Genomic DNA, 22,632 nt, shown 5'->3' on the forward strand with positions numbered 1-22,632 from the left:
TGCGACTATCCATGGTATCTATAGGACACAGAGGCATTATGAATAATTTATTGTAGGAGGAAGAGAAGCGGCACACAACATGAGGTCTTCTCGTTTAATAGTATAGAAGTGTCTTCTCCACCGTGATCGCTGCTATAATTATATAGAGAGTCTCTATAAAAAAGTAATATAATCACATGATATGTAGATAAACGCGAAAATAATTGTCCTCTCTCAGAGTTCTTATGAAAATCATGTGCAAGTTTATAACTGGAAGTCTTATATATGACTAAAAGTCGGTCTGATGACGGAAACAATATCCGGACGCATTTTGTTTCGTTTTTCTCCAAAAATAACTCAATCTGAATAATCATAAGAATAGATGCGCCAGAACTAGAGATTAAAGAAACAACAGACACGGCTTCCTCCTTCTCATTTTTAGACTTATATCTCGAATGTGACTTGCACAGTCATCTCAGTACCAGAATCTATGACAAACGAGACGATTTTAATTTTGAAATTATAAATTTTCCCCAACTTAGTAGCAATATACCAACTTCACCTGCATATGGGATATATATTTCCCAACTTATTCGATATTCAAGAGCTTGCAGCTCCTACTCAGACTTTGTAAAACGTCATCATTGTCTGAGTAGAAAGTTAATGAACCAGGGGTATGTCAAAGAACGTCTCGTCCTTTTTCTAAAAATGTTCATCGGAAGGTACCAAGACCTTGTTGATAAATATTCCGTATCAACTTCACAAATAATACACGATGGTCTTGATGTATAAATTCTGCGTACTGATGTTGTTTATTATCTTAACAACGTTTTCATAGTTCTTTCATTTGTCTTTGTTCTATTATTAATATAACTTTTACTGTTGACGGTTTTATGTGATATCCGTTTGACGTTGCTCGGTACTTGTACATCTCGTCAATGTGTTTGTATTGTCTGTCTTTCAATTTTTGGTGTTGTGCTTTGTATATGCGACTTTTTGTATGTCTTTGGTTCTTATAACGTGACTCTGTACTTTAAAAGATTCCGTCAGTATGATATTGTTCTAGTTTATGTCATTATGATATATTTCTATAATGAATTACAAAACATGTTGAACCATAAACGTCAAAATCATTCAATCGCGTAGTGGAATTTACTATTTGTGGATTCTTATAAATTCTGTATATAACTTTTGGACTGTTTTCAATCTCGGTCTATTTCTAAAATTTATTCTTACATACTTTTGATTTTTTAATCCTATATGCTAACATTGCTTATGTAAATTTTAAAATTGATTGTATGCACATTGAACTACAAATTTATGTGACGTATAAAAAATTTTGACGTCAAACACTCAATTCAATGAATGTGTGTGTAGATAGATGTTTTTGTTTTCTGTTAAATTGTTCCTTTTAAAAATGTATGTGACGTATAAAAAAAATAATTTGACGTCAGACACACAAATCAATGAATGTGTGTTCTGTTAAATTGTCCATTTTAAAATTGTTATACGATGATGACTGATGTACCCGTGTTTTGACTATTTCATTTATTGTGTCTGTTTAGTTTATGCATCAATGTAAATATAACGGAATTTGACGAGACTGTCATCAAAGTGAGAGGGTTAGCGCTATAAAACCAGATTTAATTCACCATTTTCTATATTTGAAAATGCCTGTACCAAGTCAGGAATATGACAGTTCTTGTCCATTCGTTTTTTATCCGTTTTGTTATTTGATTTTGCCATGTAATTATGGACTTTCCAAATTGATTTTCCTCTAAGTTCAGTATTTTTGTGATCTTACTTTTGACAAATGCGACTATGCATGGTTCCATAGGACACAGAGGCATGATGATTAATTTATTGTGGCAGGAAGAAAAGCAACACACAAAATGAGGTCTTCTCGTTTAATAGACTCGTTGCATTTTCTAAATATCTATCGAGATGACATACGGAGACAGTCTTATAACCCAATGTGAACATAAACAAAGATACAAATAGAAAGCACACTCTTGCAATTGGATTTTTTTTTTAGGTCTGTTTATTTTCATATAAAGGATTTAAACAAATTATTGATAATCGATTGTACCTATAAGAATTAGTTTTTGAAGATTGAATCAGACAAGAAAACGGTTTGGACTTGTTTCACTTTCATGTATACATTATTTTGTTTTTAAAAACTGAACACGCCTATTTCATACGTCACCCATCTCTACTTAAGGGGTTCTATTGAGGTTGATATGACTACTAATTTAATGAGATCGAAATATTCACTTGTATGTAAATACATCATTGACGATGCTGCGTTGCCTATTTTATCAAAACTGAACCAAAGTGGCTTCTAAAGGGGAATATTAAATCACTATTTGACGTCACACTGGAATGTGCTAAAGACTAGATCAATGATTCGCGGATTCAACACAATTACAGTGTTGACAATACATGAAATCGGTTTAACAACTTGTTAAATCTATTTAATCTATTTAATTCAAATAGTACTAACAAAGAAGGCTCGTTTATTATCATAATGAATTATAATGAATTGATACCAATCGATATTCTATTCTCACTCGTTATGAAACCTATAAATATCTAGTGGATATGAACTTATGATATTCCTGGTAATCTTTATTAAAAAATAGTAAAAAACGATTATATCTGAAATTGCAATGAAAAGACATAAATACTTACCGGATACATAACTTTTGAACTCCTGAAATTGAGAAAAAGGTAATAATAATTTCAGTCTAATAAAACAAATGCGAATATTTATACGATTTAAAACAGAATTTTCATAAAATTGAAAGTGTAAAGCCAACATGGAATGAATAAATAATTAGTATGGTTTACTTCGTTCTTATGTTATACTGTTATACCACTGTCCCAGGTTGGGGGAGGATTGGGATCCCGCTAACATGTTTAACCCCGCCACGTTATTTAAGTATGTGCCTGTCCCAAGTTAGGAGCCTGTAATTCAGTAGTTGTCGTTTGTGTATGTGCTACAAAGCGGTATGGGCTCTGCTCATTGTTGAAGGCCGTACGGTGACCTATATGTGTTAATGTCTGTGTCATTTTGGTATCATGTGGGCAGTTGTCTCATTGACAATCATACTACATCTTCTTTTTTATACTTAAATTATTTTCATTTGGTTTCAGATGGAAAGTCGTCGTTTTGCAATATTATCTAATCTTCTAAACTGAACTTTATTAACAACATATGATATGAAAAAAAAGACATGCATGATATTTAATATGCTGAAAAAAGATAATTATCCACTAACAAAAATGTAAACCATATAAACATGCTTACCTGCTTGATTTCTTTTTATGCCTTATACTCTGTACTTGCTGAAGACTCTTCGATTCGTCATGATAGGATTTGCATCGAGTACGTACCCCATGTGTTCTTTTTTGGTGAAGGTTGGAAACGGTTAATGAACGTCCTATTGTTAACCCCACTTTCCCCGTCGCTTTAGATAAACTGTTTTGTTGCATTTTATTTTAATTCTTCTGCAAAATAGTATCCGATTACACATTTTTCATGATACCTGTTACATTCTTCATCATGAAATTTGGATAGTAATGGTATCAGTGTTACGACACTAGATACTCGTTTCGACAAAAATGTTTCTTCAGTGCTACTTGATGGCATAATATATAAAAGTCAAAAACTTACCACAAACTTCGAATAACTGATAAAAACATGTGTATATGAAACGTAATGAACATAAATTTATATTTACCATCATAAAAAGTGAACTAGAGGTTTGGAGTGAAACTAAATAAATCATAAAGACTTCCCAAAAAGTGTATGAAGAATTAAATATTTCATTATTATAACGAAAACCATTGTAATCATTGTATGAATATTGTGTTGTCATTTTAATGTTATATTTAGCATTGTCATTAGAGCGGGAGGTTTGGCATGCCACAAAACCAGGTTCAACCCATCATTTAAAAATGTCCTGTACCAAGTCAGGAATATGTCCATTGTTATAATATAGCTCGTTTCTGTGTGTGTTACATTTTGACGTTGTGTTTCTTTTGTGTTGTTTGTTTCCTCTTATATTTGAGTGTGAATTCACACTATTATAAGACGTGTCACGGTACTTTTCTATCCCAAATTCATGTATTTAGTTTTAATGTTATATTTGTTATTCTCATCGGATTTTGTCCGATGTATTTTTCGTTTCTGTGTTTGTTACATTTTAATGTTGTGTCGTTGTTTTCCTCTTATATTTAATGCGTTTCCCTCAGTTATAGTTTGTAACCCGGATTTGTTTTTTTTCTATCGATTTATGAGTTTTGAACAGCAGTTGCATTTATTTGCCATGCAAAATAAAAGAAAGAAATTATGAACACGAATTTTATTTCATAAATTGATACTATTTTATCTGATTAGATTTAAGTCAGAATCTATCTGTAATTAAAAACAAAATACGTAATCATACGGACAGATCTTAGCAGTCCATGACAATATGAACTGACCACATCGAATTACATGGCAAGTATATATACAGTTAGAACATTTAACAAGTGGTATACTTAATAAGGTTGTGAATTTTGAAGAAACACAGGAACAATCAAATTATCCCGTTTTTCTATGAAAAATAACAATCTGTTGGTTTGTTTAAACAGTTGAAATATCATTAGAATCGCCTCTGTGGTCTCAATATAGAACGGTCAATACGGATGTGGTATATCTTGGGTTCAATTTTACAGTCGAGTCAAACTGATTTTTTTAACAATTAGTAGTTGCTTATTTTCCGTTAAGCACATGGCAGTTCGGTAAAAGAGGGCAAAACTACTCGTCTAGGAATGAAAACAATGCATGTGCCTTTTTACCTTGTGAACTTAACATGTGCCAATTCTGATTCATTATGTTGGTAAAGTTAAAAGTAGCGTCTTATTCAAATAATTTTATCATACATTCGTTTCTAATATTAAATATCAATATTAAATCATCATTAACGATAAATTCTTGTTCGGGTAAAATATATTTATATACACCCATCCAAAAAATATATTGAATTATTTCTTAGCGTAGTTTTTTCTTATAACTGCTACCAAAACAAATGCAAATGGCGACAGTAAACATTTAAAAAAAAGTGTTGATATAAAGAACTGTTCTCTTCTATTTGATCGAGTAAATACTAATCACGTCCGTATCTTAGAGTTAAAGAATCAATTGATATGATACGAGTTTAGAAATTTGAACCCTTTGCAAGGCCGTATAAACTTTGATCTACAATGTCAGTTCCATGTACGTTTCCTCGATAAATCCAAGTCTATCAATATCTCACTGATAAAGTTTGACGTTTACATGTCTTGCAAATTGCATGCAGTCGATATTTATGTTATGCCTATATCGGTCAGGTGCTCCTAAAAACACACAACAATCAAAGGTATGACAGAAATTGATGGTATTGCAGTTGTTTTTGAATAAGTACCTCGGACACCGTGACGAATTTTGAAGACGTTTTCAGTAATTCTGGTCTTAATTCCATGCCTTTAGGTAAAAACAAAACTATGATCATGTATTCAATACTAAATACTTTAATGTCCAAACTAAGTGATTGAAATATGTAAACAAATTATTTTATAAAAGTTAAAATGATTGCTTCATTGCAAATTTGTTATGTTCAGAGTGAAATCTACCGTAACAATGTTGTTATCAAACTATCATCAACTTGTTTTGGTTTTTCTTTTAAACCCAATTAAACGGGTAAAACAAACTTTGTTGTATCATTTAAAGTTTGACGAAAAATATCAAATTTATTAAGGTCTTTTATAATTAGATCTTTTGACTGCATTTCTTGATCATTTAAAATCACAATTTTGCTAGATGTTTTTCTTCAGATTCATAGATACATATTATATCATTCAGATAATTTACTTCTAATCAAATTACTTCCGATAATGTTTCACTTTTTAGAGATAAAATTTAAATCTAAAAACTTCTATTAAAGGAAAACTAGCTACGAGATATTTTAAAATCTAAAATATGATTGTTTTTTGTTCAATCATCACTTACAAGTGAATAATGCGACCTCATTGAATCCGTATTCATGTGAAATTCAATTTCACCCCTTAGCTTGAGATGGATAACGCTTAAATTGTGCATGTTAAGTTATTTTACAGAAAAAAATGTTAACATGGAAAGTGAAACAAAGGTAAATAATTTAATTGAATGATTATATCTACAAAAAGTCATTCTTAAAAAAGATGATTAACTTATATTTCTAATCTATAATATGGAATTAAACAGAACTAGGAAAACATACACGAGTTCACATTCTATTTAATTATATATTGATGTTTCTATCGCTTACATGACAATTGGAGGTCTAAAATGCACAAGAAACGAAGCTATAAAGAATCGAGCCCATGCACTGTATATTGCTTATCTTTTTTAATTGGATAAATGGTTCACATTCTTATAAATGAAATATGAGAATTTGAGTCCAATCAGTAAAAATAAATTTGACAGCTAGTGCCCCTTTAATGAGTTTCAAGGTTTAAATTCACTCATTCACAACTTTTTAAACAGCATGAGAATATACACCAAACATTCACATTTTATTTGGGATGACTATCGCTTTATGAGTACGAAGAGTTCAACGAATCTGTTCTACGGTTCGTTTTCTCATATCAGTAAAACAAATATTGTATGACGTCACATAAGCTATTTTCCCTACATTCGGAAAATGAATCAAGTCAACCATAACCAAATGTTTATTCGATACATATCTGTACAAGTGTACATACATATTGTCCTACAGTCAAACTGATACTCATATGCTTGATGTTTTAGTGCCATTGTTTTACTTATATAGAAGATTATAATGATAAAACTTTGCGATAGGTTTTACGAAATCTTCCTCAAATACAAAGAGTACAAAGGTGATTCAGTCCAAAAAGAAATTGATATATGTTATCGATTACTGTTTTCAGCATTCTAGACTAGACTAAATAAGGGGATTTGTTTTGTTTTTTGTTTTTTGTTATATCAGATAACACCACAAATATTTATCCAATTAAGAAATAAGATTAGATCATTATTTATATTTTGGGTTTTGTTATACCTTTTTACATTGCTGAGTCCATTTAAATTTGTTTTGCTGCGATTATGTTATTATGTAGTCCAAATAATTATGTTTGTCGTCTAGGAAAGTTTTATTTGCAGTTATGTCGTTCAAATGTCTTTAATAAAAAAGCCGTACCAAACGTCATAATTATATGGTTTTGTTTTTCTGTAACCCTTCTATTAAAAATATAGTGTTACCCTAGCAATAAAGCGAACTTATCATTCAAAACGTTACACAAACATGTTCAAGAACATTGGACATTTCTATGCGAGATAACCCAAGAATTGCTTTTATAAAAACTGATTCTTTTTTTTTAAATTGCTCACCGAGATATAATTTTATTATGACACATGATATCTAGTATGTGTATTTAAATTAAGTCTTCATAATTTTGGTAAATTGAAATAACCTCGGTTTTGAATGCATCTGTGTTATTCTATTGTTTATGTTTTATCAAAATATATCATGGCCATGGTATATCAAATTCATAAACAAAACTTTGATACATTTTTCTGTAACAAATCTCTGAAAATTCGATAGAACTTTCAATAATAATGACCACTTTTTATTTCTAAATAATGAAAGTGGGCAAAGCAAAAACTATTACAAAAACATGTTCATTGTTGTCTCCCGTTGACCATTTGACTTTCGAATTAAACAAAAATCGTATACTTAAACGTAAGTAATACACATTAACTTGGTCGTTGTAAAATTGTGTTTTTCTCCCTTTCTCTACTTAGTTCAAATCAATTTATTATAGCGTATTCCACGAGCGAAAAAAAAAAACCAATTGTTTTAAACGAAAAGGCCAAATTTTGTTCGCATGGGACACAAGAATACATTCTGAAATTTTCGGGCGGGAATAATGATAATTTGCGGCCGAGAATTTGAAGGCCACCGAATAATTATTCGTAATGCACTACGAACGAACAGACCGACGGACGGGCAGAAGGATTGATGAAAGCATTGTGTTACTATTACCCTCCGAAGCATCTCTGGGGAAAGGTAATTACTCTGAAAAAAAGAATGCTGTCTCCGGAAAAGAAAAGGTCGGCGTTTCGACAAACAAATCCTAAGGCGACATGTAAGTTATCAAAGGCAAGATACGGTATCAAATAACGCAGAATGAGTTATAATATCTCGACCATTCATGTCAACTATGCATGACTTGATTCTAAGATTATTGGAACCTTTTACCACGATCAGCGCATAAGCTGTAGAAATTGATGGCATTGTTGTACAAGCTAAGCTGTCAATCAAACCAATACATTACCAATTCAGTTGAACCATCTGGTGCAGAAAAATTGTTACCGTTAATGTTATTGAACCATACCGAGTAAGGTTTGCGGAAATAGTAATCTTGATGAATTTTCCTGTTGCATTGCCTTAGATATTGGAACCAATTTATGCATACGTGACAATCAAAGCTACATGAAGCAGCATATTTGATTTGTTACAAATTTCTTTTGTTTTAATGCGGGTAGCTATCAGACAAGTCTTATATGCACGATCTTTTTAATAAGTTGTTAGTGGCTTTAAACTAGCCGTCAGTTAACTGCTCTCAATGTCTTTTTGTTGTTAGGATGTACAAGAGTAATCGGCCACGTTCACTTGTATTTTCGTCAATCTGATAAGTTTTTCAACTGATTACTATAGTTCGTTCTTATGTTGTACTGGTATACCACTGTCTTAGATTACGGGAGGGTTGTGACCCCGCTAACATGTTCTCCCCCACACACAAAAACATTATGTATGTATGTATGTGCCGCCTGTCCTTAGTCAGGAGCCTGTAATTCAGTGGTTGTGTTTGTTTATGTGTTTCAAATTTGTTTTTCGTAAATGTTTTTATATAAATAAGGCCGTTAGTGTTCTCGTTTGAATTTTCATTTCGGGGGCTTTTATAGCTGACTATGTGGCATGGGCTTTTTTCATTTTCGAAGGCCGTACGGTGGCCTATAGTTGTTAATTTCTGTGTCACTTGAGTCTCCTGTGGAGAGTTGTCTCATTGGCAATCATACCACATCTTCTTTTTCATGTATCTGCTTCATGATAATCCAAACTACAAGAAACTTGGATATATAGCAAAATCGTGATTCTGTGGTGGTAGATAAGTAACAGGGACGGATCCAGAAAAAGGGGTTCCAGAATAAAATTTAAAAAAAAAACCAAATGTTGTCTCCTTTTCCGTAATATTCACGTAATATTTCGGATTTTCCGAAGAAAACAAAAACAGACAACCATCGCTGGTACAGCCACTGAGTAAACTTTTTAATTGTTGTTCATGGTAAGCTTGCATGGTCTGCAGGCAAACTACTGAGTATTACCAACGATATTTGACTTCCTTCCTACAACTGAAAATAATGCGAAGAATTCTATAAGTGATGACCCTGACCCTGGTGTTCTTCAACAACTTGTTGCATTTACGTTCGATACCATATCAATATTAAAAATAGACATGTTTATTTGTTTATATCATCAAATCATCGTCGTCTGGAGTTCAGGGGAAAGTTTTCCCATTAATAATTATACCACTTCTCCTTAAGTTTACATTTAATGCTAATTTACTACAATATTTGATTACACAAAATATTGTGTTTGTTACTAGAAAAACGCGAAGTTAAGATAAGTTAGCTTACCTTCTAGAATGAGTATGAAATACACATTTTCAACATTTATTTTTGTATTTCAAGGAAAGGAAGAATAATACAAACTATATGTATGAATCACACACTTAGATATTGGACAAAGTTAATAAATGGGAGAGGCTCACATAAGGAAGTACAAAAGTATACTAAACATACTGAACTCCCCGACAAATTCAAAAAGGGGTTGTCCATAAAAACTGTATAATTTAAACGCTATCAATGAACGGAACAAATGAACAACAAAGTTCCGTACTTAGACAAGTCTTTTTCATAAAAAGGAATGTTTGGTTTAAGGTAGCACAATACAAAAGAAAAAAACTTCAACTCCCAAGTTTTAAAATGCTGTAACTTTCTTAATAATGCTTGAAAATTTATAAAAGTGGTAGTTTTGGATAACTAACAGATTACTCTTTCAAATTAATGCAATGTTAGTATTATGCAATAATTATGTAACTAATTTTAATGTTAACTGTGTCTAAAATATTTTTCACCAATTTTCCACTTTCAAATGAAATTAGCTTCTGCATAGGTATCCCTATAGGGTTGGTTTTATTATATGTTGTTCCTATGGCCATTATCTACAAAAAGATGTCTCAGATTTCAGATAGAATGTATAGAACAAATTTTGCACCTAATTAAACATTATCTTTTTTTATGTGGTTAGGATGTTTACACTAATAAGAGATTTATGAGAGAACGGAATACAATAGAGACAGTCTGAGACATCCTTTTGAAGCCCATGATGTGTTGATTAAGATTTCGTCAAAATTTTCTGTATAGTTAAAGAGATGATAGAGCTAAATTAATTTAAGTGAACTTACCCAGATTTTGCCACTAATAACATAATAATTGATTACATAATAATTGCATAATAAAAATATTGCATTAACTTAAAAGATTAATCTTTTATCTATCTATGTATACCTCTTTTATTATTTTCTATGCATTTATAAGAAAGTTACAGAATTTCAAAGGTTTGTAATTGGAAGTAAAAAAATCTTTGTATTGTGCTACCTTAACCTGGTTGAATAATTTTCAACTTGCAGGCTAGTTTATGGGTAAATGGGATTATGAAATATCAAAACGTTTACTTTGTAGGTCAACTTTTAGTTCCAAATTACTCCTTTTCATCATTCTTGCCGTCGTTTAAATTTTACCTTTAGGCACTTACACGTGTCTCTCTTATATGCCATATAAACCTGAAAACATATCATCAACACCTTTCAAAAACTTTCGTCCAAGTTTTAAAAAGATATTAGTCGATTAACAGCCTGTCAGTAATTATTACTATTATATTAATGTCATGAGTTCAGAGGAATTCAAGTAAAACATAAACCTATGATTAAGATTTCAGAACCATTGATTTATTTTGATTGAGATCATTAATTATGTGTATTTAAGATGTAGTTCTATAACGATGTGTTTCTGTCATTTACGATGTGTGTCTAATTTTTTTGATTTGTTAACGGGCAATTCCGCAGTCACAAGTAGTGATGCACTTTGGCAATGTTGGCTTCGATAAACCTCTAAAACACAATACCACCTTCAATTTTATTGAAACTCAAATTAGAAATCAAATTAAACAATACTTATTAATATAGGTCATTTATGAATAGAACTTTCGTCCTTGATCATTTAGTATAAAAGTTATCATTTACATCCTGTGTGTGTCCGGATTTACAAGTAAATAAGGATATATGTACTTCAAATCATAGAGCTTCCGACTTGAACCACTGGTACAAGTAATAATACTTAAGTACTGTTAGTAAATTTCAATTTAGTTACAACCAACATTTCCATTCATTTATCTTTAACTGGACTTTGCACAATAACACTCAAGTAACCCTATTATTTTATGCAAAGATGAGAAACAGATTTGTACGATTTGTTTTATAAGATCGATAAAAGAGGGACGAAAGATACCAAAGGGACAGTCAAACTCATCAATCTAAAACAAACTGACAACGCCATGGCTAAAAACGAAAAAGACAAACAAACAACAGCACACACGACACAACATAGAAAACTAAAGAATAAACAACACTAACCCCACCAAAAAACTAGGGGTGATCTCAGGTGCTCCGGAAGGGTAAGCAGATCCTGCTCCACATGCGGCACCCGTCGTGCTGCTTATGTGATAACAAATCCGGTAAATAGTCTAATTCGGTAGGTCTGCATCACAGTCAAAGTTTCCATCTGTCTGCACCGGGTCGGAGAGATTACTAAAACAGACTTCAAAGTAGACATTTGAATCTCAAATCATGATAACGTTTACTCAAAATTTAATGTTTTCACGGCTCATTACTGATATAGTCATTTATAGTGATAAATCGTCAATCGTTCCGGATCGGTGTAGTACTTGCAAAGATTATGACGATTAAAACTAATGTTTGCGATAGTTTGAAACCATTGACCTGAAATATTACTTAATTAATTTGACTTGACTGGGAGGAGTTTACCAGGTTTACTCATTATAGACCAGTCCATCTATAGACAGGTGTATTGAGATAAACTTATTAATGATAGTTATGGTCATTGATCCGGTTAAAATATGTAGCCTTTATATGTGTATTCACAAAATAGATAATGAGACACAGCCGTTTAATTATTGTAAAGATGAGTTTGAAAGAAAGTAAAAATTATCAGTCACAATCCTTCCCTTTAGGTGTTTAGTATCATACCATCATAACATATATGAGAAGACGTAACCCGTGTCATGCCAACAACTGGTTTTTGAATAAATGTGTTTAGTTCCGATGCAAAGACCCTATAAGTGAATCAATATTAACGCCAAAATATGCAATCTTTAATGACCTGACAACAGTATCGGAACTATATCCCTTCTTAATAAGTCTATTCAAAGGTTTTGTTAGTTTTTGAGGTGAATAATGACACCTTTGTGCTGTATAAAGAATATTTCCATAAAAAATTGGATGTGAAATACCTGAACGTATAAGAAGTCTGCATGTTGAGCTATATTTACGAATGATGTCCTATTACCGATGATAAAATTTAGTAAATGTTTTTACTAGTTTGTGATATCGAAAACCCTGGTGTAATAATTTTCAGTAATACATAAATTTCTCTCGTTAAAATCTAAAACATTGTTACATACACGAGCGAATCGTACAAGTTGAGATACATAAACACCGTAAGATGGTGACAAGGGAACGTCACCATCTAAAAATGGATAATTAACGATAGGAAATGAAAAATCATCTCTTTTATCATAAATTTTAGTATTCAGCTTTCCGTTAGTGATATAGATATCAAGATCGAGGAAAGGGCAGTGGTCATTGTTAGTATTAGCTTTATTTAAAGTAAGTTCAACAGGATAAATTTCTTTAATATACATACTGAAGTCGTCATTATTAAGAGCCAAAATATCATCCAAATATCTAAAAGTATTATTAAATTTGTTTATCAGATGTTGTTTCGATGGGTCTTTGCTTATTGTTGTAACTCATAGCAATACAAAAACAGGTCCGCAATAAGTGGTGCACAGTTAGTCCCCATTGGAATTCCGATAATCTGACGATATACGGAATACCCAAAGCGAACAAAAATGTTATCTAGTAAATATTCAAGGGCATATATAGTATCAAAGCATGTCCAATTGACATAGTTTTTTTTTTTATTGCTACTAAAAATGACCTAAAAGAGTTTGAGCATATATATTCGCATTCTGACTTTTTAAATGCCCATTTAATTAGGTGTGTGGTTTTTTTTCTAAATGAGAATGTGAGGCAATGTGGTTTACAGGGTACAAAAATCAAAACAGATTGAACAGATTCAAAATCACCAATATAAGCATGCAATTTATCAAGTACTTCCAACGAGTTTTTGACTCTCCAAAAGTATGTTTTCATTCTAATGTTATATTTAGCATTGCCATTACAGTATGAGATTTGGCATGCCACAAAACCAGGTTCAACCCACCATTTATTTCTTTAAAAATGTCCTGTACCAAGTCAGGAAAATAGCCATTGTTATATCATAGTTCGTTTCTGTATGTGTAACATTTTACGTTGTGTTTCCGTTGTGTTGTTTGTTTTCTCTTATATTTTAGTGTGAATTCACATTACTATAAGACGTGTCACGGTACTTTTCTATCCCAAATTCATGTATTTGGTTTTGATGTTATATTTTTTATTCTCATCGGATTTTGTCTAATGCTTAGTCCGTTTCTGTGTGTGTTACATTTTAATGTTGTGTCGTTGTTCTCCTCTTATATTTAATGCGTTTCCCTCAGTTTTGGTTTGTTACCCCAATTTTGTTTTTTGTCAATAGATTTATTAGTTTTGAATAGCGGTATACTACTGTTGCCTTTATTTAGTTTGACAACATAATTTTGATATTTGTTTATTTAAATATTCATTAATGCTAATATAAAAATGTTGGAAATATCAATAGTTTTAGCTTACCTTATTAAGTACTGAAGAAATACTCATTCAACGGTTTGTTCAGGTCAGGAATATGACATTCGTTTTTGATGTTTGATTTTGCCATGTGATTATGGACTTTCCGATTAGATTTTCCTCCAAGTTCATTATTTTTGTGATTTTACTTTTTATACTATATCCTCGAAAAAGAACAATGGTACAAACTACTTTGATGAATCACACGTTTAACTTTTTTCGGCGAAGTTGATCAATGGAAGAGGCTCAAGAATGTAAATTTGGAGGCTCAAATATACATATATTAAAGATATAAAAAAGTACTGATGAAATTCACATTTCTTACATTCTATTTTATATTCTTGGAAAGAAGCAAAATCAAATGATAAAACACATTAAACGAATGGACAACAACTGTCATATTCCTGACTTGGTACAGGCATTTTCAAATGTAGAGAATGGTGTATTAAATCAGTTTTCCCAAACGTGTTTTTCCTACTCCTCAGAGGAGCTCTTGTCACATACCTAATTAGTTTCAAGGGCATATGATAATTTTATGGGTTTCCACTGTTACAATTTCGTATTGTGTGCGTCTTTGAAATCACTTAGCAGAATAATTAGTAAGTTAAATGTGATAATTTTTGCAAACTTATTGCATACTTTTGACGAAAAAAGGCTACATAGATTGTTTTCACTCTGAGCGGAAAAAGAATTGTTAGAAGCGTTGAAATTTGGAAGATAAAAATGTTCCATGCAGCTACTCAGCCCATATCAAGAATTTTTGCCTTCACTATTAAAAGATATAACAGTTGTAAATAGATTTTTATACTATAAGAAAAATGTATACATGTCCTAAATGAGCTATCCGAAGTCATCCCTGTACAACTGCGACCTTACCTTAAAAAAGGCTCTTTATTTAACGCAATTTTAGTTGAACTTCAATGGTAACAATTTGAGACGAAAGGAAAATACTTTTAATGATTTAAAATGTATTTTCGTTTGAGCTGCAGATAGAAGATACGAAACGATCTGAAATGTCCCTTGACTAGCCCCCATAACCGTAATTTGACGTTCCCGTCATGATAATCTTAACCGAACATGATGTTTTGGGAATATTTTTGTATAATATTAACTTCATAAAATGGTATGATCCATATCGATTAAACTACCAGTTTGATATGCATCAAAGTTTACGCATATTCAATACATATTTATGATAATAAATATTTTTTTTTATTAGTTTTAACACCTTAATATGCTTCGAACATCGTAGTATTATAAAAATTGAAAACGAACATAGTTTGCACAAAAGTTACAATTATGTAATCACAGCTCTTACAGTACATACAAATCAAGTAACCACAAAAGATGATAATTTTATTTTTGCATCTAAATGAAATCAGATGCAGAAAACAAGCATTTTGGTCAATAAGATCTTTTTGTGCTGAACAAAAGTTTGTATGGCGTTCAAAATGTTTCGCTAAATATACGATATCGATAGTCAAATGAAGGTAAGTCTGCAATATCTATTTGCCAATATTACAAGGATGACAGTGATGTCATATAATACACGTAATGTATCTTCTAAACCACCAAGTTCTACAGTGTGAAGCTCGTTGATTCAAACCTTTTCACATAGTAAAATAATTTTAGTCTTAAAAATTCATTTGTATCTTAAATGTAAAAAGTTCAGCGTTTTCATTATTTACTGGACTTTTCAAACCGTAGTAAAGCGTAACGCCCGACATATAAGATGGACAAACAAACTGTTACAATATTAACGCATAACTCCATGGAAACAGTTAACATGTTTAGTATTAGATCTATAAAGGATTACAACGCTATACTTTTGAAATCTGTGTTCAGTTTTATTTTCATTTTATTTCCAATTTCTCATATATAATTCTGCGCATTACTGAAAAAAAAACCTTTGATCTATATATATATATGATACATAAATATATAAAATAAGGCAACCGATCATTGTTTAAACCTTTTTTTTTAAATTTCTTATGCTGCTAACTTTTGTTTATATTATTTTCTAACGCTCTTCTCATTCTTGAGTTACGATTTAAAGTTGGTAAATTTGTATACATAATACTATGTTATAGATAATGCATATTTTAAGGTTTTTCTTGTTGTAGAACACACCAAGGGGTGTCAGATTTGATCAAATAAATGACCGACCGTAGGGAGGTCTTTATTTGGGCAATCCTGACACGCCGAGGTAGTTCTACGACAAGAAAAACCTTTAAATATGCATTTACTGACTTAAATACCGTCAAAAAGGTATTTTTTTTATAAAGATTTGCAAATTTTAGAATTCTATTTTACCGACCATACTAAAGTGGGATATTCCTTTCTAATGTGTTAAGGTTTTAATATGCCTTACGCTCATTTAGAATGTGGAATAAAACTAACTAATTAATCTACATATAAACCTTACATATTATTATCCATACCCAATAAAAATGTTACTGTAACTGCATGAAGTAAGACACAAATGAGTTGTTACCAACCAATAACGGTGTATGAAAAATTCAAGACACTTTGTTAGTTATTTAAAGTACCAATTTACTTTATGGAAAAAAAGGGGGGCTATGGTTTTTTTTTCTATTTGTAATGACATTCCTATCGCGGAAAAGTGATTTTATTTTCAACAATTTTAATTGACCCGAATGAAAGGTTCAGAATGATTTTGTGTAGATTAGCAATACGTTTCTGAACAGATAATCAGGATATAATTCTATAACCGTATGAATTTGGGGTATCGTTACCTATCTCGGCAAAATCATATAGTAATTACACAAATCAAGTCAAACGCATTATTAACGTTAAGCAACCAAAAACTCAATCAATCAATAAATGAATAAAAATATTAATTTGCAGTACATTAATGACAGTCAAGAATCGTCATCATAAGATACTCAAAATTACATATAACCATTGTTGTAGTCAGTTTGCATTACGAAAAAAAACATTTGTCATATAAGTAAAAATGTTCTAAATGAGTAAAAACGTCATAAAATGTTAAATGAATATGTACACACAAAAGACATAAGCAATAGGAAATTATGCAACGAAAAGGAGCATTGCTTAGACAAATAAAAGAAAGAATGTCTAACGAACAGTATAAATGTGAAAAAAAGGCATGAATATAATTATGACAGTTGTCCTATTCTATACAAGTAGAAAAATGTTACACAGGCGACGAAACGTGCCTTTTCCGTTCATGCTTTTGCCGTTTCTGTTTATTTTTTATGCTTTTCTTTATACAGGCCTCTATCTGACCAGTGTTATTCAAAACTATGAATTCTGAAAGCTGTGACAATCTGTCAAAATTCTCCTCACTGTACTGGAAGTTGGTGCAGTGAAATGTTTTCTGATCATCATAAATTGTGAAATTAGCAAACTCACAATTCTCCTTTTCACTTTCACGTCGTTCGACTCCTAAAATCATAAATAATGTATTACACGAATAATTAAAATTACACCTTACGACACATGGCTTGATCAGTTATTTCAAATGTTTGTTTTATTTGATTTGTATGACGATAACGCAGTGTTCACTACTTTGGTACGTTTATATGTCACATGAAACGACTACTATTTACAGTGGAACAGCAATCAGTTTTCACAATTTATTATCTGGATAATTAATTTCTTCCCAGGCGATATTATCATTTATCAACGTCCCGAACTCCAAGGAAAAAAAAAATGGGAAAATCCTAAAAACCTGACAACATCAAACACTCGACTATATTTCAACCAGTGGAACGAATAGACAACAACTGTTATATTCCTGATTCGGAACAAGGATTTTCTTAAAACAGTTATAGCTTAAAACTGGTTTCATAGCTAGCGTAACCTCTTACTTGTATGACAGCTGTAATTATATTTGGTTTTCAAAGATTTTCTATCGTGCAATATGCGGGGGAAATTGTCCCAATTTATATATATTCGATTAACAGTAAGCATTTTTAAAATAATAAGAATATTTTTGTGAAGCAGCGTACTTTTGTATCTGTGATTACATAAGTCAGCTAATCAGAGTTATAAAAACATTTTATTTTCAAAAGGAAAATGTTAAAAAAAATATACAACATATGCTTTGAAAATAGAATTATCGATCAAAAGTGGAGTTTTTTATCCGTTTTTTATTAGTTTTAAGTATATTGTTAGACTAAAGAACATTAAGATAAGAAGCATTTTGTTGCAATGATAGTAATATTTTCGGTACGTTGCTATTATATACGTGCTTACCTGGTTTTTTAAAAAGTCGGAAGTCTTTATTCACTAATACAAAGTGCATGATAATAGGACATTCGGGATCATTTTCATCTTCAAAAACGTACAGTTCTTGCACATCTTTGCCTTCGTACATGTCGACGTTGATTTTTGGAAATTTGATGTCATGTTTTCTTGCCCAATCCTCTGCTGTTAGTAATGTCTAAAATTTTAAAACACAATTTTCAGCATTAGGTTAATATTGAAAATATTTTAGCATAAACGTATTTACCAATTTTGAAATAGGAAGTGTGATTAATGTGCATTTATAATTTTTTCAAATACTTTACTAATTTTGACATTTTAATCGGTAATTTCTGCAAAAACAACCAAAAAGATTAGGATTTCATATCAGAACGTTCCAGAGAAGAAATGACATAAAAACATTTTACAAAAATACACATATAAGAATAAGCAACTTGAATTTTTTATAAGAAACGAAGTTGCAATGGTTGTATGCTCAATGTTGAAATTTGGAAATCTTATTACTACGTATTGCAAACACATGCCAAGATGGTTTTTATATTCCAATTTCAAAATATACATAAATTATACTGGTTACAAGAGCGCAATTTTTTGTTTACATTTTACCGGCAAGTTTTTTACCCAAAGATGGTATTCAGAATAGAATCCTATACGGCTTCTGATTGGTTGATACAGGATTGGAATTACATTTAATTAAAAGCTTATCCAATTAGGTTTAAAAATTGCCGAAAATCATATTCACATTTTACGAAGTATAGAAAATATCTTCCATTTCTGCACGTCGGACCCATTACAAATATGCCTTTTTCATTAAGCAAAAAAAGTAGACGATCTTTTTCATCTGCATTTTAAGTCAATTTGAGCCGCATGACCCTATATATATTTTTAGTTGTAATGCAACACTGGCATTTCTGGTAACAGGAACTGCTACCCGTTTTTCCCTAGTTTGTGTAGTCTTCGAGAAAAAAAGTACGGAACACTAGTGGTACCCTATGGAACATGCATTACTAATAATTGCGCTCTTGTAACCTACTACTGTATTGAGTGTAATGCGGTATTTGTCCACTCTTGATAGTTAAACTTTCAAATTTACATGGTAGTATTTAAATATCTAAAATTAAACTGTCGAGAGTGGATAAATATCGTATTGCACAAGATTTGATGGTAGAATTTGTTTCTCTAGAATGATTTTTATACGATATGCAGACAAATTCAATCCTTCCTTTCAATCTTCCTTCTAATCTGCAAAAAGTTGTGTTCTTTCTATGTGACGTCATCAGGCATGGTCGCTTTTCTCCATGACGTCACAATAGGAAATGCATAAGAAAGCAAGAAAATTTGACGTCATGATCGAATTTTGACCAATGAAGAACTTCGATTTAACGAACAACATGCGCGAAGTATTAGAAAAATATATAAGCATATTAACATAGTAAAGTCATTTAAGGATGTTTGCTGCTCAGTTTCAAAATAAATAACTTTCCATAAAACAAGTATATATTTATAGGGGATTAATTGAGGAATCAAAAAAGCAAAACAAATATAGGAGTCAATGTGCTTGTTTTCGAGATATTAGCCATTGGAATTTTGGCGGGGAAATGTTCTCTCTTGATTTTTCATAGCTTTATCATTGACCAGTTAAAGTTCTAAAAAAACTATTAAAAAATAAATAAAATATATAAGACTTTTAGAAATGGCTTATAATTATACATGTAAAAGATTTATAAAAAGAAAAATGGGGGTCCATTGGCAAAATTTTTTAAGGCATTCAAATGGATAAATCCAGAGGATTTCGAAAATCTGACAAAAACTCCAAAACGTGACAAGCAAACATCCTTAATATATATTTTCATGAGTCAAATACTATTACCTTGAAAGGTTCATTGGAATCTTTTTTTCGGTCTGTAAAATCAAATGACAGGATGAGGTCTACGTCTCTACCAGGTTGGAAGAGAAGTGGATACGGAGAGTTAAACGCTAATCCAGCATCGATCAAACATAACTTCTCAAGGTCATTTTTCATTAGGTTCTTAGGCGAAGCTGAGAAAATGATAACTAATCTGAATAAACCTGTTTTATCATATGCCATATAATCTTTTAACATAGTAAAGAAAAATGTATATATAAACGCATGAAGTCTTATGTCCGATTTATCTTCATTTCACTTCAAATCTCATTTATTTTAACAACGTTCGGTATCTTTGTATTTCAGAGCCTGCGATTATGAACATTCATGTTGATTGAGATCACTGAGATTGACTCGGACAGTTGTTGCAGATTGTTGTTGAATGTTGATAGTAGATATTGTTTTATCCTTTAAAATGATAATATCGCAACAAGTCGTAGCTGATGAAAATAAACAAATGTTTCATTTGAAAGTTTTGTCGCAAGATAGTTTCAATTGTATGAAGTTTACGATATAGAATTATGACATTGATTTAGAAGAGAGTAACACTCATAGATCGAAACTGTGCTGTCATTCCAACAATAATGACGGGTATAATTTTTCAATCGCAATCGTTGAGTGTACTTCAATTAGTTGTCTCTTGCAATTTTACCTATATTCCATGCCTTCAAATTAAAAATAAGTAGGTAAGAGTAATAATTGTTATTAATTTCATTACGTGTCATAATCTAAAATGAAGTTTGCGTCATATTAAAAATACATCGTACACTAAATTTAAACATTGAAACTATGTTAATCTCATAAACACTCATCGCTGATCATGAAACGAGTAGATATTTATTGGTTAGATCATTCACTCCAATGGGCAAACACCTTGTGCTGTATTTAAGAATTGAATGCTTCTTTTTGTAACTTTATTGGGGTGTAAAAGCGTTGACCGAAGTACATTTTGTATGAAGCGTGGAAGTGCGCACGGTCAACGCTTTTAAAACCCTATGAAGTTACAAAAAGAAGCATTCAATACTTATAATTACAGTTATTAGCTAGGATCATGAAAACCAGATTTTTATGAAGTTTTTATGGGACATCGTGTCATCATGATTGATAAATTTTATTGAGTAATGCAGTTGAGTAAGGAATAACGCGATAGTTCCAGTTAGCCAATCATAATAACGTATTATAATGAAACATACATCTAATGTTATTATTTGGTGTTGTTAGTTTCTATGAGTAAATGTTGAAGTAAAGTACTTTTCATATAATGTTCATTTCTACAAAATACCTTGATTGTATTTTACGGCTCCTTTTAATTATTTCAAAGCGCAATGAATTAAACAATCATAGCTTTTGTCGTTCTAACTTGATACATGTATGCGTTAAGCACTATCAAACTTACAAGTTGGTTTTCCTTGCCGACAGGCACTATCTGTTTCATCAAAAGATACATTCCAGAAAGGATTATTAACCATTGCCGCCCTATGACGTCTAGTCTTCATGCACCTTCAAAGAATAATTATAAGAAACATAAAAAGAAAAATGGTAAATTTTGATTATTTTGATATTTGTCTGCCTATCAATTCATGAAATTCTTCACTTATCTTTTCTAATGTATCATATTGTTTATAAATTTGCACTTGCGTTTTGATTTATTCGCACCATTTGTACAGTCACGACAGAGTTAAGAACTATCATTGTTTTGTTTTTTATTTTCTGTTTCATTAAGTTCACTGATCGATCAAGACTAAAAATTCAAAGAGGCCTGGAACCCTAATCTGGAACAAAACTCCTTTAAACACATCTCTAACACACCAATTTAGATAGAGAACATATTTGTGAGACCCATAAGTATTTTTAAGAACTGATAACTTCGTATACCTCAATAAGAAGTCACATGATCGTAGTTCTGGACTTGCTGACAAACTTTACTTGTAAGATTTGTGACTTAAGAATAATAGCAAAACATAACAGCGTAATTGTACACGTCCGGGATGCATAATATAAAAGAGCTGTATTTCCTCGTAATTTTGATCGCAGATATAATTGACCTGGTAATAACTGTTACCTGTTCTAGTTTAACTATAACTGCTTTATTTAAATAAATATATCAGTCACAAGTTGAATTTTTCACTTTTTTTATTTTATTTGTTGACCAATCAAAATCTCGGAGACACTCTATAAACTTAACATCCTATGAAACATACATTTAGTGTGATGCATATCAACCATGTGATTTTAGAGAATATGTTTGAAACAATTAGTTATCAAAGGTACCAGGTTTATAATTTAATACGCCAGACGTGCGTTTCGTCTACCCAAGACTTATCAGTGACGCTCAGAACAAAATA

The 22,632-nt window shown here is 31.3% G+C and overlaps 2 protein-coding genes across 2 annotated transcripts in view; both read right to left on the minus strand.

Annotated features, from left to right (window-relative positions):
• LOC143067465 (cytosolic phospholipase A2-like) overlaps positions 1 to 9,823 on the minus strand; it is a 35,100-nt gene extending 25,277 nt beyond the window's left edge. The window contains exons 1-3 of the mRNA XM_076240757.1: positions 9,704 to 9,823; positions 3,290 to 3,489; positions 2,671 to 2,692 (exon numbers count right to left, since the gene is read on the minus strand). Of these exons, the coding sequence (XP_076096872.1) occupies positions 2,671 to 2,692; positions 3,290 to 3,474 (207 nt within the window). The 5' untranslated portion in view covers positions 3,475 to 3,489; positions 9,704 to 9,823. The remainder of the gene's footprint in view (positions 1 to 2,670; positions 2,693 to 3,289; positions 3,490 to 9,703) is intronic.
• A 6,133-nt stretch (positions 9,824 to 15,956) lies between these two features.
• Positions 15,957 to 22,632, minus strand: part of LOC143067467 (cytosolic phospholipase A2-like) — a 31,378-nt gene continuing 24,702 nt past the window's right edge. The window contains exons 10-13 of the mRNA XM_076240759.1: positions 21,684 to 21,787; positions 20,252 to 20,421; positions 18,373 to 18,559; positions 15,957 to 17,559 (exon numbers count right to left, since the gene is read on the minus strand). Coding sequence (XP_076096874.1) covers positions 17,309 to 17,559; positions 18,373 to 18,559; positions 20,252 to 20,421; positions 21,684 to 21,787 — 712 coding nt within the window. The 3' untranslated portion in view covers positions 15,957 to 17,308. The remainder of the gene's footprint in view (positions 17,560 to 18,372; positions 18,560 to 20,251; positions 20,422 to 21,683; positions 21,788 to 22,632) is intronic.

This window comes from Mytilus galloprovincialis, chromosome 3 (assembly GCF_965363235.1).
Source record: "Mytilus galloprovincialis chromosome 3, xbMytGall1.hap1.1, whole genome shotgun sequence".
Classification (NCBI taxonomy): domain Eukaryota; kingdom Metazoa; phylum Mollusca; class Bivalvia; order Mytilida; family Mytilidae; genus Mytilus; species Mytilus galloprovincialis.